At 38.7% G+C, this 16,804-nt stretch overlaps 1 protein-coding gene across 1 annotated transcript in view; it reads right to left on the minus strand.

Annotated features, from left to right (window-relative positions):
- The window catches only part of tcf7l1a (transcription factor 7 like 1a), a 35,649-nt gene that overhangs the window by 4,546 nt on the left and 14,299 nt on the right, over positions 1–16,804 (minus strand). The window contains exons 5-9 of the mRNA XM_062434957.1: positions 5,217–5,294; positions 1,736–1,847; positions 1,259–1,340; positions 1,085–1,159; positions 663–779 (exon numbers count right to left, since the gene is read on the minus strand). Of these exons, the coding sequence (XP_062290941.1) occupies positions 663–779; positions 1,085–1,159; positions 1,259–1,340; positions 1,736–1,847; positions 5,217–5,294 (464 nt within the window). The remainder of the gene's footprint in view (positions 1–662; positions 780–1,084; positions 1,160–1,258; positions 1,341–1,735; positions 1,848–5,216; positions 5,295–16,804) is intronic.

Here is a 16,804-nt window from a genome sequence, read left to right on the forward strand (position 1 = left end):
TGTCATTTTATACTAAAAGTTTATTGTTAAACTGTAAAATCTTTAATACCTTCATTATATTTGATGGATTATTACAAAAAAATGTTTGTTTATGTATATATTCTGTATATATATCTGTATATTATTGACCATATATCTATATCAGATTTTTTTTAAATCCCTACTTTCAGCCCTAAATATCCAGTTTGGGTCAGTCTCTAGTCGATAATACAAGTTATAGACAAACTGTTACTCTAAAGACTCTTTATAACTTTTTGATCCTCCTGCCAAAATATGACTCTTTCATACATTCCCTGTGTTCCGGGCTTCAAAGTAGTTTTGTTTTCCACCAGATATAAACATGATTCAGCTGTATTTAGCTCTATTATTTAGCTCTATTATATAGCTCTATTATTTAGCTCTATAATTTAGCTCTATGGAAGAATACACTGCAGTGTTCCCCAGTCCTGCTCGTCCTGTATTATGAAGCAAAGCAGACCTGAATGATCTGATGTGTTAGTACGGGTGTCAGAGTGTGTGTGTATGAGTGAATTAAAAAATAAATGTGTATATATGTAAGTTTGTGTCCATAAGAAAGTCTGTAACACTTCTAAGACAAGAGTTAAAGATGATGTTTCTCAGAATTATGGATAGAGTTATGGTTTATATGACGATATATTTACCCGTGCTGGCCGCTGCCTTCAGGCTCCTGCTTCACTCCCGTGGAGACGATGGCAGGATGAGGAATGGACGATTGAGACGTCGGAACCAGACGAGGAGAGAAGCCGCCAGACACCAAACTGCCAAGGAAACACAGAGTCACACATTCAGATCAATAAGCCTTTCACTACATATATTATATTACACATATTATATATATAACAGCCATATTTAAAAGCTGACCAGAATATAACAGTAATCATATCAATAATTCATGTTAAGCTATTTGTTGTAGAGATGCAAATAAAATGGATTTACTGGATTAACATCATTCATCAGAAAGTATCAACTCCACCATTACTGCGAAAAGCATCATCACCAATTAAAGAATAAAGATTAAAACTGTGTGATTATTTATTTTAGAGCATTAAACACAAACACTGACCTGGACATGGAGGCGTTCATGGCGAGAGCAGCCGGTGAGAATCCTCCTGCGATGGGATACATGTGCTGCCCCTGTCTGCTCAGAGAGAAACACAGAGTCCAACAGTCACATGAGAGTCCAAACAAGTGTGTGTGTGTGTGTGTGTGTGTGTGTGTTTGTGTGTGAGAGACTCACAGCCATCCGAGAGGGTGCGGGATCTGAGCCATTCCTCCAGGAGAGACAGGGTAGCAGGCAGTGTGAGGAGGCCTCGACATTCCTGCAGAAGAGAATCAGAGCAGAGTTACATTAGTTTTATTCAAACGTCTCTAATTTCTAACTAATTTAGTTTGATTTCTATCACTAAAATGTGTTTAAAGAGAGTTCAGCAGCCAACATCTTAATTTATCTTATACATTTTATTCATTTGAAGAAGGGGAAAAAAGGAAGGAAAGAAAAAAGAGAAAGAAAGAAAAAGAAAAATATTATTATAGGTGTAATTATTACAGTGGTGCTCTCAGGAGAGAACAAGTGAGACAGGTGAGACAGGTGAGAGGAGACAGGTGTACCTGCATCAGGAGAGAAGCCAGGTGAGGCTCTCTGAGGTGAGACAGGTGAGAGGTGAGTCAGATGAGAGGTGAGACAGGTTACAGGAGAGAGGTGAGACAGGTGTACCTGCATCAGGAGAGAAGCCAGGTGAGGCTCTCTGAGGTGAGAAGGCTTCTGGACTGTAGGACAGCAGCGGATGCAGGTGAGTCATGTGAGGATGTTGCACCACATTGTTACTCTGTAAACACAACAGCTGATTACACACTGCAGTGACATCATGTGACCACCAGGGGTCAGAGTTCAACTGTAAACACAACAGCTGATTACACACTGCAATGACGTCATGTGACCACCAGGGGTCAGAGTTCAACAGTAAACACAACAGCTGATTACACACTGCAGTGACGTCATGTGACCACCAGGGGTCAGAGTTCAACTACTTTTGATCTGAAGCACTTTCTCTCTCTGTCATCTCTGCTTCCTGTCACAGAAATCTCAGAGTGGAGAACATTAAACACAAACACACAATCTGAATAATTAAAGATGAGACGCGTCGGCTCGTTTACTGACTGAGAACCTAAAGAGGAACTAAACTTTATCCTCTACAGTTTATATTATTAAACAAACTATCAGACTGTTTGATAAAAAGTCAAAAATTAAAAGAGTGTGGAGACATCCACTCACAGACTTCTTATTAGATTCATTTATGTTCATGAGGTTAAAAATTACAATTTTAGAGAAAAACAAGAATATAAAATCTGTTTATTTTCAGATTTTTGGGTTGATATGTTGCAGAAAATCGTGATAACTTGCAACTAATTATTTATTTATTTATTTTTGGTTTGTCTCTGTTTCTAAGAGAGATGAAAACAAGAAGATATGATTATTTATTTTATTTATACATGTGGATTGAAGTTCAATGACTGAAATAAACTAAACTAGTCAAATGACGGAAAACTGATGACCATTTATTGATTATTGATTAATATTCAGACTGATTCCAGCTTCTTAAATGTGAATATTCTCTTTCAGTGTTGCATCGTTGGCTTTCAGAAAGAACCTTCACCATTTTCTGACCTTTTATAAACTGACTGACTTATTAATTAATGAAAGAAACAGTCGAGAGACGAATTAATAATAATAAAAAATGACGGTTAGTTGCCGCCTTTAATGTCACGTTTACATATGATCGCTGCAGTTGTGCTCAAGTTGGATTTATAACATAAAACACTAAATGCATTTCAGCAAGAAGATGATATGTTGTAAAAAATGGAGATAAATTGACAAGATAAATCTCTTTAGAGCTGCAACGATGTGTTGTTTTATTTCTATATTCCTCTCTCTATACTATAACTCTGATTCCAGCTTCTTAAACATGAATATTCTACTTCAGTGTTGCATCATGGGCTTTTAAAAAACATAATTTATCATCTCAAAGCATCAATTTTCCACCGTTTTCTGACCTTTTGGAAACTGAAACTGAATTTCAAGAGAAAAACAGTCGAGAGATGAACTGATAATAAAAAATGACAGTTAGTCGCCGCCTTAAATGTCACTGATTTCACCTGTGATTGAGCTCAGGTTGGATTCATAACAACAACAACAACCTATATCAGGTGTTTTAATAGTGAGATCATTAAAATATGTGTGTGAGCTGCTGTGATTGACATGAATCAGCTGATTAATCATCAATTATTTTCATGATTGACAGACGTGATAGCGGCTGTGTAATCCTTTTATTGTTCCTTCCTACGTGAGCTTCACTGTTGAAGATCGACTGTTTTCAAGGAAGTAAATATCACAAATATTCCAGGAAGTTAACGGCCTGTAAGTTTTTAAAGGAAGTCGTGACTGTGATAACATTCAACACACACACGGCTTGTTTCTTCATTTGCAGAGGTCAGGGAGGCGTTTTTATCTCACACACAGAAAAAGTTTAAACACCCACATGTGATCTTTATCTGAACATGTCGACTACAAGGAACTGATGATGAGGGAGGAGGAAGAGAGGAAGAGGCGCTCAAATAAAAGCTGCACTTCACACTAAAAATGATATGTTAGTAGAATATAAACCCAGTAGGGCTCTGAGATCTACTGACTCAGGTCAGATAGTGGAGCCCACAGTTCAGACTAAACATGGTGAAGCAGCTTTTACACAACTGGAACAAACTACCAGCAGAACTGAAATCATTTTTAAATCCAGGTTAAAAACACTTCTCTTCTCCTGTGCTTATGATTGAGCTCTTTCAAAGCACTTTACATTTTAATCTTTCTTTTGCACTGTGTGTCCTTTTAATGATTTTAAAGCAAATCATTATTTTATGCTGCTACCTTATATTTAATGCTCTATTCTAGTATTCTATTTCTCCCTCTTTCTATTTTTCTGTACTTTGTTTTTATTTTAATTTTATTTTTAATTTTATTTAATTTTAATTTTTTATTTATATTTTAATTTTTTATTTGTTTTATTATTATTATTGGGGTGGTGGGTTTAATTGTATGTTTTAATGTTTGGGTTTTATTTTTATTTCTCAAATTGCATGTTTTTATGTTTTTTTTGTTTACAATTCTTACTGTTAAATGTTTGTTTTATGTAAAGCACATTGAGTTGCCATTGTGTATGAAATGTACTATATAAATAAAACTGCCTTGCCTAAAAACACCTAAAAAAAAGGGTGTCAAACACTTGTGACCCAGATTATACAAAAAATGGAAATATTTCAACTTTTTAAAAACATTTTTGTTGAGTGTTTGACTCGTATTAATTCAAAAATATGATTTCTTCACATTTAATATAATGAATTGAAATCATGATGTTCTCCTGTATAATGTAACATTTGACCGATGCTTTTTAGAAACTGAAGAATAAACTCTCTCTGCTCTCTGAAAGCATCATTAAGAAATACTCACAGATTTATTATTGATTGATAAAGGTATTGATGAATGATTCGGGGTTCATAAATGATTAATATAGAGACTTATGTTGTGAAAAGCTAGAATATAAACAGTATGTAAGGGTTCAAAGAAAGATAGAAAGATAGAAACGTTTGTTTTTCTGCTACTTCTGATGTTTTTTTCCTCCGAGTCATATTTAAACCTTCGTGTATTAAACTTTGTACTAAATGTGGTTTAATTATCTCATACTGTTCATGTGTTATAAATAGATGGTTTATTATAGTAAAGTTAATATTTATATTATTTATAGGTTATGATGTAATGGTTTTGATGGTCTGATGGTGTGTGTGTGTGTGTGTGTGTGTGTGTGTGTGTGTGTGTGTGTGTGTGTGTGTGTGTGTGTGTGTGTTACCAGGTGTGTGTGTGTGTGTGTGTGTTACCAGGTGTGTGTTACCAGGTGTGTGTGTGTGTGTGTTACCAGGTGTGTGTGTGTGTGTTACCAGGTGTGTGTCTGCGTGTTACCATGTGTGTGGGTGTGTGTGTGTGTGTGTGTGTGGGTGTGGGTGTGTGTGTGTGTGTGTTACCAGGTGTGTGTGTGTGTTACCAGGTGTGTGTGTGTGTGTGTGTGTTATCAGGTATGTCTGTGTGTTACCAGGTGTGTGTGTGTGTGTGTGTGTGTGTGTGTGTGTGTGTGTGTGTGTGTGTGTGTTACCAGGTGTGTAGGAGTAGCAGAGTCTCTCATGGTGGATCTTCCCGGTACATCTAGCAGAGGCCACTGGAACGGCAGATACTGCAGAGAGGAAGAGACCCGCCATTAAAAACACATCAAAAACACACTGACTTCACTTCATTAACAATCAGCTTCCACAAGCTGCTTCCTCTAATATGACAGACTCATGTTCATCACATCAAATAAGAAGTTTAAGACTGTAAACCAGTAGGAACAATAAGCTGCAGTTATTTATGAATTAAACAGCTACAAAATAATACATTTAAGTAATTTTCCTCCCAATTGATTAATCTTCACATTTGTTTGAGTAATTTGTGAATCATTTGATCAGAAAACTATTTTTAAAACGCCCATCAGATCTAATTTTATCCGACCAAAACTCTAAAATCCCAAAATATTCAGTTTACTTTAATGTTACGATGAAGAAAAGCAGCAATTTATCACTTTTGAGAAGCTCGGACCATCAAATGTTTGACTTTTTTTTCACAACTAACATGATTTAATTGATTTTCTTATAATTGATAAATCATCATTACAGATCTAAATGTATATCTCTTTTAAATATCACATATTCTTCACATCTCCAGCTCTATATTAATATTCTGTGTCTCTACTGGAATATCTTTACATGATTTCCAGCTAAAAACTCCTTATTTATCTTCTTCCTGTAGCTGTTTGCTGCAGGTCTGATTAAACAGCTTCCTGTAGTTTATAGCAGGGCACAAAGTTATTATCATCAGCCATCAACTAAATGCTGCTAAAATATGCAACAAGCTGGTAGATTTGATTTAAAGAAGGAGAATGTTTCCTGACAGCCGCAAACATACAAAATAATAATAATAACTACTGTTACTGAACTCTCAGGTCTTCTGTTAGCTGCCTTTTATTTATAACAGAAGTCTGAGGAATCATTTTATTACTGTTGTAGTCATCTTAAGATTTTAATCGCACCTTTTTTATCTCACTTTTATTAAACTTTATGTTTTATCCTGTTTTACTACTTTGTCTTCCCTTTATATCCTATTTCTATCTTCTTCTACTGTTTTCCTCTTTATAATCTACTTTTTTATGTCTGGTTTTACTTTATTTAGCTGGTTTTAATCACTTTATTTCATTATAATGTATTAATCTTAATTATTTTAATAGGCTATTCTGTATTTTTTTACATGTTTATTCTACCTCTGGTGTTTCCTCACTGCAGCTTCATGACACTTATGATACTGTTTCCTCACTTCCTGTTTTTATTGAGTCATTATTTATCTCATATATATATAAATGTATGTGGGGAGGAAGGGATGAGGTTATCATGCTTTTATTTTTGTTCTTTACTATGTGAAGCAGTTTGTGTCAAATTAATACACAAAGACAAAGTCTGAACTCAAAGCTTTATTAAAAGGTTTTAAAGCACTGCAGACTCTCTGTTAGTATAATATAAATAAAGTCTAAATAAAGTGTTGTTTGAAACAACAGGAACAAACTTCAGTGAACCTGGAAACCTTTTGTGTGAGTGTGAAGCTTGTGGTTCCTGCTGAGCCACACATGACTATCTCTGATCAGAGGTGAGATAAGGCGGCTAAAAAAAAACGTTGATCATCTCCTGCATGTTTACATTCTTTCTGCTGTTCAGACAAAGACGACGGCGGCGGTCACACACAGTCACACACACACACACACACACACACTGAGTACGCTGACACACCCTGAAAGATGAGCACACACACACAAAGAGACGTTACGGACGGACGAGTCTGATCGTGCTGCAGGTCAAACAGAGAAATCGTAATGTTCAACAGAAACGTGGAGAGTCTCTGCTTCGCTCTCTAAGTGTCTGTGTGGAGTTTAAACAAAGGACAGAGCCCAAACTGTTCGCCTCCGCCCTGCCCCCACATGTACAACCCTAACCCCACACACACACGCACACACGCACACACCCCCCCCCCCCCAGAAAACCGCCGGGGTCCCACACTTGTTGACCGAGCTGTCTGAAACAGGGAGACGCAGACTCTCGCTGAAACAGAAGAGGCCTTTGGTGCTCGTTCAACTGTGAGTGACGTCAACAGACTCGCCAACTGTGACCTCTGACCCCCCCAGAACCAGAGGCGGGAGAGGAGGAGGAGACAGGAGGAGGAGGATGAGGTGGAAGAGGGGGAGGAGGAGGAGACAGGAGGAGGAGGAGGAGGGGGAAGAGGAGGAGAAGGAGGAGGAAGAAGAGGAGGAGGAGGAAGAGGAGGAGGAAGAGGAGCAGGAGGAGGAAGAGGAGGAGGAAGAGGAGGGGGAAGAGGAGCATGAGGAGGAGGAGGAAGAGGAGGTGGAGGAGGAAGAGGAGGGAGTCCAGAGGAGAATGAGGGAGTCCAGAGGACACACGAGGAGGAGGAGGAAGAGGAGGAGAAAGAGGAGGAGGAGGAGGAGGAAGAGGAGGAAGAGGGGGAGGAGGAGGAGACAGGAGGAGGAGGAGGAGTAAGAGGAGGAGGGGGAGGTGGAGGAAGAGGAGGAGGAAGAGGAGTAGGAGGAAGAGGAGGAGGAGGAAGAGGAAGAAGAGGAGGAGGAGCAGGAGGAGGAGGAAGAGGAGGAGGGTGCAGCAGCAGCAGGTGAGTGTTTTTTTTTTTATCTTTATCTTCCTTTAATATTCAAATCTCCTAATTAAATCAGCTGATGATAACAAGGAGACTGATGATGTCACAGTGATGTCATCGGGGTAATCTCAGCTTTAACGTCTTTGGGTCAGTAGCAAATAAGTGTTGGTAAAATGATCAACTAATAAATATGTTAAAAACTAGTTTTAAAAGCAGCATCAGTTTTGTTAAAATGTACATTTAGTATTTTTGTTGGTTTTATATCATTTGAAATGACATTTGCACCATTTTTTACAGAAAGTAAGACTGAATGCTCCTGAAAATGCCAAATGGTGTAACCACAAAAGAATGATACATATTACACATTGTATCCACCTACAGTGTATTTAAGTGGACTTATACTAAAAAATGACTTCATTAAAAAAAAACTTGAGATGTTTCCTGATCTCCATGATTCCCCAGATGAAATGTAATATTTAGAACAATTGTATTCCATTACCTTTATTTAATATAAAAAGTTATAATGTAAGATCATGCCAAACCTGTTGATATGGTGTTTTATTGAGAATATACTGTTTTTAAGCAAGTTGAATTATTTGGTACAAAGTTTTTATGGTTACACCACTAAGACATTTTTGCCATAATCCTCTAATATATTCTCTCAAAATGGATTAAAAGCGGGAAATTTTATGCTGGGTCCACAAAAAAAGAATGTGCATATTAAATATATTATCCAGCTACAGTGTCTTGATGAATGTTAGGTTTCATGTAGAAGCACTTTGTGTTGTCTTGTTGTTGATATTAATAAACTTGCCTCGTCTTACTCATCAGGACGCTTCATGTGTACGGCCTAAAAGCTGCGGTCACATGACTCAAAGTCCTAAAACAGGCAGTGATGTCACATGTTCATGGTGAAGATGGCGCTGTGAGGAGGTTTTTAACTTGCACTTTATAATAAACCCAAAGTATTAGCTTTAATTTGACTCTTATACCTCCTTTATATTGTCTGTTGTTTGTTGCTTTATTACTTTTATGTTTATATTGAGCTGCTGGAAGCCTGAATTTCCCATTGGGATCAATAAAGTATCAATCAATCTATGCATCTATGCATCTATGCATCTATGTATCTATCCATCTATCTATCTATCTATCTATCTATTTTGTCCTGCAGGTAATGAATACATATTGATCAGGTCGATCCCAAACTGTAAACAGCGTGAGAGAGTGAAGCTGTAGTTTGTAGTCTGATCGTGTGATGATGAAATTCACCAGAATAAATAATAACTTCTCCATTTCCCAACACACACACACACACACACACACACACACACACACACACACACACACACACACACACACACACACACACACACACACACACACACACACACACACACACAGCTGAGACAACAAACAACGTCACACTTCAACTAAACTAATATTCATACAAAAGAAAAATAATCTTTACAAACAGAGAATTTTTCTTATTTCCTCCATGTTTCAGGCTTCTTCCTCTTCTCTGCCTTTACTGACAGACTGAGGCCTTTCTTTGCATGTTTCTGTTAACTGTGGATGAGCAGCTTCATTAGTATCCAGCCCTCCGAAATAAATCAATACCAAGTAGTATCAAAACGTCTCCCATCAAACGATACCTGCAATCGATCCTTTTTGCACCCTGAGCTAGAAATTATGACTATTTGTATGGACTTGCTCACAGCCAATCAACAGCAAGCGTTCTTCTCTTTAACGTGACATGTGATTGGTCCACTGCCACAGCAGCTACAACCCATCTGTGGTGGTGAAGTCGGGTGAATTTGAGTTAGCGCGCTTAGCAGTTCAGCAGCCAAGATGCCACCTAAACGCTCTAAAGTGTGTCTACACTACACGCCTGTTACACCGGATAAAAGACAGATATATGGGAGAAACAGTGACACTGGTGACATGATTAAACACTTGCAATAAAGCCACACAACTTTACTCCAGCTGAGATAAATGTTTAGTAGCAAATAGACCAAATAACTAAATCTGTAACAGCAGAAAGAAAGAGTCTGCAGCTGTCAATGCAGGTATATTAAAGTCTCTCTGCAGAAGAGCAGGAGGCTCGAAACGTCACATGTCTCTATATGGATTTATGATGTATGATGCATGGACATGACCTTTGCCGTCAGTATTGCAACATTTCACATTAGCAGCTAAGAGACTCTTCATGTCCTCCGTTCCTCACTGCAGGAGAATTAAAGGGAAATAACTCTGTTCCCAAACATAATGGCAGTCTGTGTTTTTACAGAAGTGTCTCATATTATAGTATTATATTATCATGATATCAGTGGTATAAAAGGATCTTCATATGACAATAATATTGTCCAATAGAAGTTATGGTGACCGGTGTAGTTTCCAGTATTACAGACCATAACATTTAACTTGAGAGCATAAAACAAAGCTCATTCTTTGAATTTTGAGAACAGATATGATGCTTTATCTTAATTCAACTTTACTTTATCTTCACATGACACTTATATAATTTATCAAAATTATTTCTGAGACAATATATCGTCCAAATAAAAGTAGTTATTGTTATGGGCTTGGTCCACCTGCAGCTAATCAAACAGGAACACACTCATAGAAACATTGATCCAAAGCTAACACCGCTCAGACACTCTGCAGGGAAACTTTAAACACACGTAAACACAACGAGCAACCAGACAGTCATCGTGTTTAACTGGAAACTCAAACTAATTACATTTCTCACTGATAATTACTCTGCAAACACACATGTACACCACATCTCAACCTACTGCTCCATAAACCCCCCACCCCACCCCACCACCACCATGAAGTTTAGTAGCTCCTTAGTACACACACACACACACACACACACTAAATAACTCCACAATGCTGCCTCATCACGTCCCTGATTCAGAGGCCCGAGGAAGCTCTGGCTGAGAGCGCTAACTGGATCCAGCTGTTGGAAATACCAGGGGGGAAAAAAAATCAACACACACACACACACACACACACACACACACACACACACACACACACACACACACACACACACACACACACACACACACACACACACACACACACACACACACACACACAGAGAAAGACACACACACAGACAGAGAGAGAGAGACACACACACACACACACAGAGTGTATTACTGAGGGAAGCATAAAATCAGTGTGTGACTGCAGGGAGAAGTTATTAGACTCGCTGCTGTTTACCAAACACAAACCTCACATTCAGGACAAAGAAGTGAAGCAACAACAACAATAATAATAATAATAATAACAATAACACAGAGCTGCAGCTAACATATGTATTTTTATGTAACTAACTGACATGATGTAACTAACACAGAGCTGCACTCAGTTTGTTCTTCTCATACAGTCAGCTAACAGGTCTGAACTGTTTAACACATTTATGTTTAACATGTATGTTTAAAAGTACTTTCTAAATTAAAAAAGGGAGTTTATATTTAGGTGACAGAGCCTTTGCAATGGTAGCTCCATACCTGTGGAACAGTCTAGTTTCTAAGTTTTAAATCATTGCATCAGACTCTTTACGTTGGCTTTTAATCCTAGCTGAAATTATATTCTGCTTTTATAGTTTATCTATTATAATTGTTTTATTTTATCTTGTGTTTTAAGTAGAGCTGGACAGAATTGTATATCATAATATTTTTGACCAAATACCTCGATATCCATATTCTGACAATATTGTAGTGACGACGATCTGCGCTTTAACAAAGTATTAATGCAATAAGATTTCATATGAATAATTATCAGTAATGTGGATATGATGAGTAAGTGGATCTGTTAAGGTAAGAATATTATATGTTACTGTAATGCAGCATTTAAAAGCACTTATTCCATATCACGATATTTAAAATCTAAGACGATATCGATATAATTTTGGTTTATTGCCCAGCCCTAGTTTTACGCTTGTACAGCACTATGGTCAGATTGTTTTAAATGTGCTTTATAAATAAACTTTGACTCAACTTGACTAATCTAACTTTTTGTATCAAATGATGAAAAAATGAGCTGTGTAGTCATGTAGAAGAATGAGGATGTGATACGTTGAGATGCATCGTAGAATCAAATGGAAAGCAGCTGAATCGTGAGTCACAACACTAGTTAATAATCTTCTGTCTTTCTTTGCCATTATTTGGATTTGAGAGAGAATATCAGTGGTAGATCGAGCTAGAGAGGGAATGAAGAGAGCTGGCAGCGTTATAGTTTCATGGTAGTTACAAATAAACACTCTCCCAAATCCAGATGTGCACGGAAACGCCCTGGTTTGGTCTCCAGCTGCAGTTTGATGGTGAATCTTTGAGGTTAATCAGGTTTTTGTTTTACATGAACCGAACCTCACAGACTGATGCAAAAAAAACAGTTATAGCTCCTGTAGATTTCCTGCTAACAAACATCTGGAGCGGTGAATGTGTGCAGGTTTGTTAGGATGTGTTTGCCTATAGGAGGAGTGTGTGTGTGTGTGTGTGTGTGTGTGTGTGTGTGTGTGTGGTGTGTTCATCCTCTTGGTATTTTAAGGACTTCGGAGACAATGTTGAGTAAACAGAGGAATTCTGGGATTGTTCAGCCTTGCCCCGAAAGAGACCGACGTGAAACTAAACAAGCGCTTGCCACATTTTACTTTACACACACATTTACACACACACACACATTTACTTACACACACACACACAGATGGTGGGAGCTTTGTAAACAGAAGCTTTTTTAAACAGAGAGTGAAAATAAAGCCAGGCGTCTTCCAGCACGATCAACACTCACACGGCAGATAACTTATCGCCTGCTGCCATTCACTGCTGCTCAGGTGTGACTCTGGTATGAGGACAGGTGTGTGCATGAGAGTGTGAGTGTGTGAGTGTGTGTGAGTGTGAGTGTGAGTGTGAGTGTGAGTGTGAGTGTGTGTGTGTGTGTGTGTGTGTGTGTGTGTGTGTGTGTGGTGTGTGTGTGTGTGCTCTCCTTCTCCTTCTCCTTTTAGTGTTAGTACTATTTACTTGTTTTTTTATTCTTTTATAAGCACCTTCTTTCTTTTTTACTTTTGGCACCGTAAGGATTGTTTTCAATTTGGTTGTACATGTACAATGACAATAAAGACTATTATTATTATTATTATTATTGATAACTGACGGTGAATGTATGAATGTGAGACTAATAATGAGTCAGAATATGAATGAGTATGTAAAAGGTTAACGTCCAACATTAGAAAAGGATATAAATAACCAAAAAAAAGCAGAATACGTCTCCTTTAAACCAGAGTGAATGTCAGCTCCTGGGCTGTTTAAGCGAGTGGAGGAGGAGGAGGTGGAGGAGGAGGAGGAGGGAGGTGGTGGAGGAGGAGGAGCAGGAGGAGGAGGAGGAGGAGGAGAAGGGAGGTGGGGGGAGGGGGAAGAGGAAGAGAAGGAGGAGGAGTAGGTAGAGGAGGAGGTGGAGGAGGAGCAGGAGGTGGGGGAGGAGGGGAAGGCAGGGAGGAGGAGCAGGAGGAGAAGGAGGAGGTGGAGGAAGAGCAGCAGGAGGAGGAGCAGCAGCAGGAGCAGGAGGAGGAGGAGCATGAGGTGGAGGAGGAGCAGGAGGTGGAGGCGCAAGGAGGGGGAGATGGAGGAGGAGCATGAGGTGGACGAGCAGGAGGGGGAGGTGAGGCAGGAGGAGGAGCAGGAGCAGGAGGAGCAGGGAGGAGGAGGAGCAGGAGGAGCAGGAGGAGGAGCAGAAGGAGTAGGAGCAGAAAGGAGTAGGAGCAGGAGGTAGGGGAGGAGCAGCAGGAGCAGGAGGAGGAGCAGAGGAGGAGGAGGAGCAGCAGCAGGAGGAGCAGGAGCAGGAGGTGCAGGAGGAGCAGGAAGAGCAGCAGGAGCAGGAGGAGGAGCAGGAGTAGGAGGTGGGGGGAGGTGAGCAGGACGGCTGAGTAAGCAGACAGGTTGTCTCTACACGCTGCCTCCTGCTTCCTGCTCTGAGTCCATGAGTACAGTAAACAGCCTGTATTATGGTTCAGGTAGCGTCCACCAACGATAGCTTGTTTACCTTGACTCGCCTTCAGACTGGCAGGCGCATCTCCTCTTCCTCCTCCTCCCTCCTCCCTCCCCTCCCTCCTCCCTCTCTCTCATAAACACACCTCACACTCTCTTACTCAGAGGCCTGAAAAATACACAATGTCTCCATTGTGTAAAGGAGAATGTGGAGGGAGGACGGGAGTGGAGGAAGAGAAGGAATAACTGTTGTCTCGAGGCAACAATCAGTCAGTCAGAAACCTCTCTGTGTGTGTGTGTGTGTGTGTGTGTGTGTGTGTGTGTGTGTGTGTGTGTGTGTGTGTGTGTGTGTGTGTGTGTCTGTGTGTGTGTGTGTGTGTGTGGAAGAAGCCACAGGCAGTGTGTTAAGCATAATGAGTTGTAACGATGCCCCTGTGGAGTCATGCATTAGGACTATTCAGACGCTCCTAATGACAACAATCGCCGTCTAACGTTGGGTGGGTTGGGGGGGTGGTGGGTGGGTTTGGGAGAGGGGGGGGGGTTACGAAGCCGAGGAATGCAGGTGTTTGTGTGCGAGGGCTCGGCTGTGTGTGTTTTAGCCCTCTAACATGTGTGTCTGGGATAAAATCCGCAGAGGAAAGACTTTCAAAAACAAAAGCAGAGAAAAGGAAAAGAATAAATCTGTGTCAGTGTGAAATCTGAGCGCAAAGAAACACTAAAAACTCACAGCTCCAGGGAGGGTTTCTTTAACTTCCTGTTACTGCAGAGCTAAAACTTTATCAATTAATCATTCAGTCTGTGAATAAGTGATAAAATAGTTCACGTTTAGTCTCCTTTAGAAACAGTGTCAAACTAAAATAAAAGGGTTAACCCTATGAAGCCTGAACCATCAAATAATTGCCAGAAAATTAAAATTCTTTGAAACTAAAGTTTATTGGGACCCTTCTGACAAGTAATTAAAAAAGATTAATTAAATAACACTTTGCATCTATGAGTTTTGTTTTGTATCATATTTGATGCACTGAGAAATCTTTTTGCAATTTATTTTTCATAGCATGATTTTTTTAAACACATGAAAACATATTGAATACAACTTTCTTAAGGTCCTGCATAAAGCTCATAACAACACCTTTTAAACTTGTTTATGCATGATAATAATATATAATGCATGAAATGAAATAAAATGAAAATTGACAGATAAATGACTATACCTGCTGTATCTAATTTGATACACACATTTTCAACAGGAATTTACCATAAAATAAACTACTAAATATTTAGTAATTCAACATTACATTGGTTTATATTTGTACTACATGTATCTGATTGTATATACATCAGGTTTTCAGGAATGAAATATGATCACACTGATGATTTAAAGGTCTCTAAAACTCTTGTATCCAATATGATACACTTAGTGATACAGGGTTAAAGACGCATTTGTGAAGCTGGAACCATCAAATATTTTGCATTTTCGCTCAAAAAATGATTAAAACTATTAAATCAATTCATTTACTGTTGTTGCAACTCTAATTGTTACTGATATAAATCTATTGTAACCCTACAATAGAACTAATTGTTATTTTTATTATCAATTAAAGCTGTTAGTTTGGTCTATAAAATGTAAAAAATAATACATATTTTCATTTTACGGTGAAAAGACAAGAAGATTTTGACATTTGAGAAGCTGATCCATTAATACTGAATCAGAGAATATTTCAGTATTCTGTGTTTTTATTGTTTTATTGATCTAAACTCATCTTTAACGCGTCAACATGGACACAAATATTAAACCATTAATCTTATTTTTCATGCAGACAGTTGGTTGATTGTGAGATTTATTATTTCATTTAAACAAATTATCAAAATTGAGGCTGAAGATCGTCTGAAATGTGTTGATGTTGATGCTGAATTGAATTTACTGATTGAATTACTGACGTCTGATATGATTTTCAGTGTCAATTAATAATTAAAAAAAAGATTATTTTCAGTTGATATGTTTGTCTATAAAACGCACATCACAAGTCTGAAGTTACGTCTTTATAATAGTTTATATAAACAAGACGCTCAAGATGTTAAATTTATGATCATATCTGATAAAAAAAAGAATATTCTCCACTTCTAGCTTCTCAAATGAGACAATTTACTGGTTTTATTTGTGATATAAAATCATTTCAAACTGAATATTTTTTGGAGGTTTTAGAGTTTGTCTTGAAGTTGTGATTAGAGATGAATCATTAAAACTGAATAATGGTTTTTAGGGCCAAACGTCGACATTTGTGCTGTGGTCTTTGTTTATTCTCATGTAGTTTAGTATTTGGGTTCATTAACAGCTACTTTCAGCCACTAGGAGGAGGCCAATAGTATCGGATCTGAGCAGCGCCATCTTGAAAATTTCAGGTGCATGCCGGGAAAAATAAAAACACGGATTCTACTTATATGGGCATCAGGAGGAGCAAGAGGACGGAGCGGGGGAAGTTGCGAGGGCTGGATCTACCACAGTCTACACCGGCAACCTGGTGATGCTAACCAAGTTAGCTGTTACGACTATAACCACAAAACTCCGGAGAAAACTGTTGGTGTGAAACAAATTCACGGGTATTTCCTGCAGTTTATCTGTCCGCGCTCCTGAACCTGTGAACCAATCAACCTGTCAATCACGACGTAGCCACGCCCTAATGCATACCCTGCTTTATCGTCAAATATAAAATCAGGGAGGCCAAAATTTCACAAATGAACATCATACTGCATTGAAGAAGGCTTTAAACTAGCGATTGAGACCATAAACACATTTTGAAAACGTTTACTGAGGTTAGAAATCAAGTGAGAAGTTGGTGAATCTCCATTGACTTGTATAGAGACGGAAGTCCTTTTGACACCAAAACGGTCGCCCCCTGGTGGCCTTTTGATAGAATGCAGTTTTAAGTTACTTCCGCGTTGGCCTCATTTCAGAGGACCGGAGCTCCCCGCCTGTGTAAAAGTTTCCAGAAAGTAAAGGATAATG

This window comes from Scomber scombrus, chromosome 15 (genome assembly GCF_963691925.1).
Source record: "Scomber scombrus chromosome 15, fScoSco1.1, whole genome shotgun sequence".
In the NCBI taxonomy this organism is placed as follows: domain Eukaryota; kingdom Metazoa; phylum Chordata; class Actinopteri; order Scombriformes; family Scombridae; genus Scomber; species Scomber scombrus.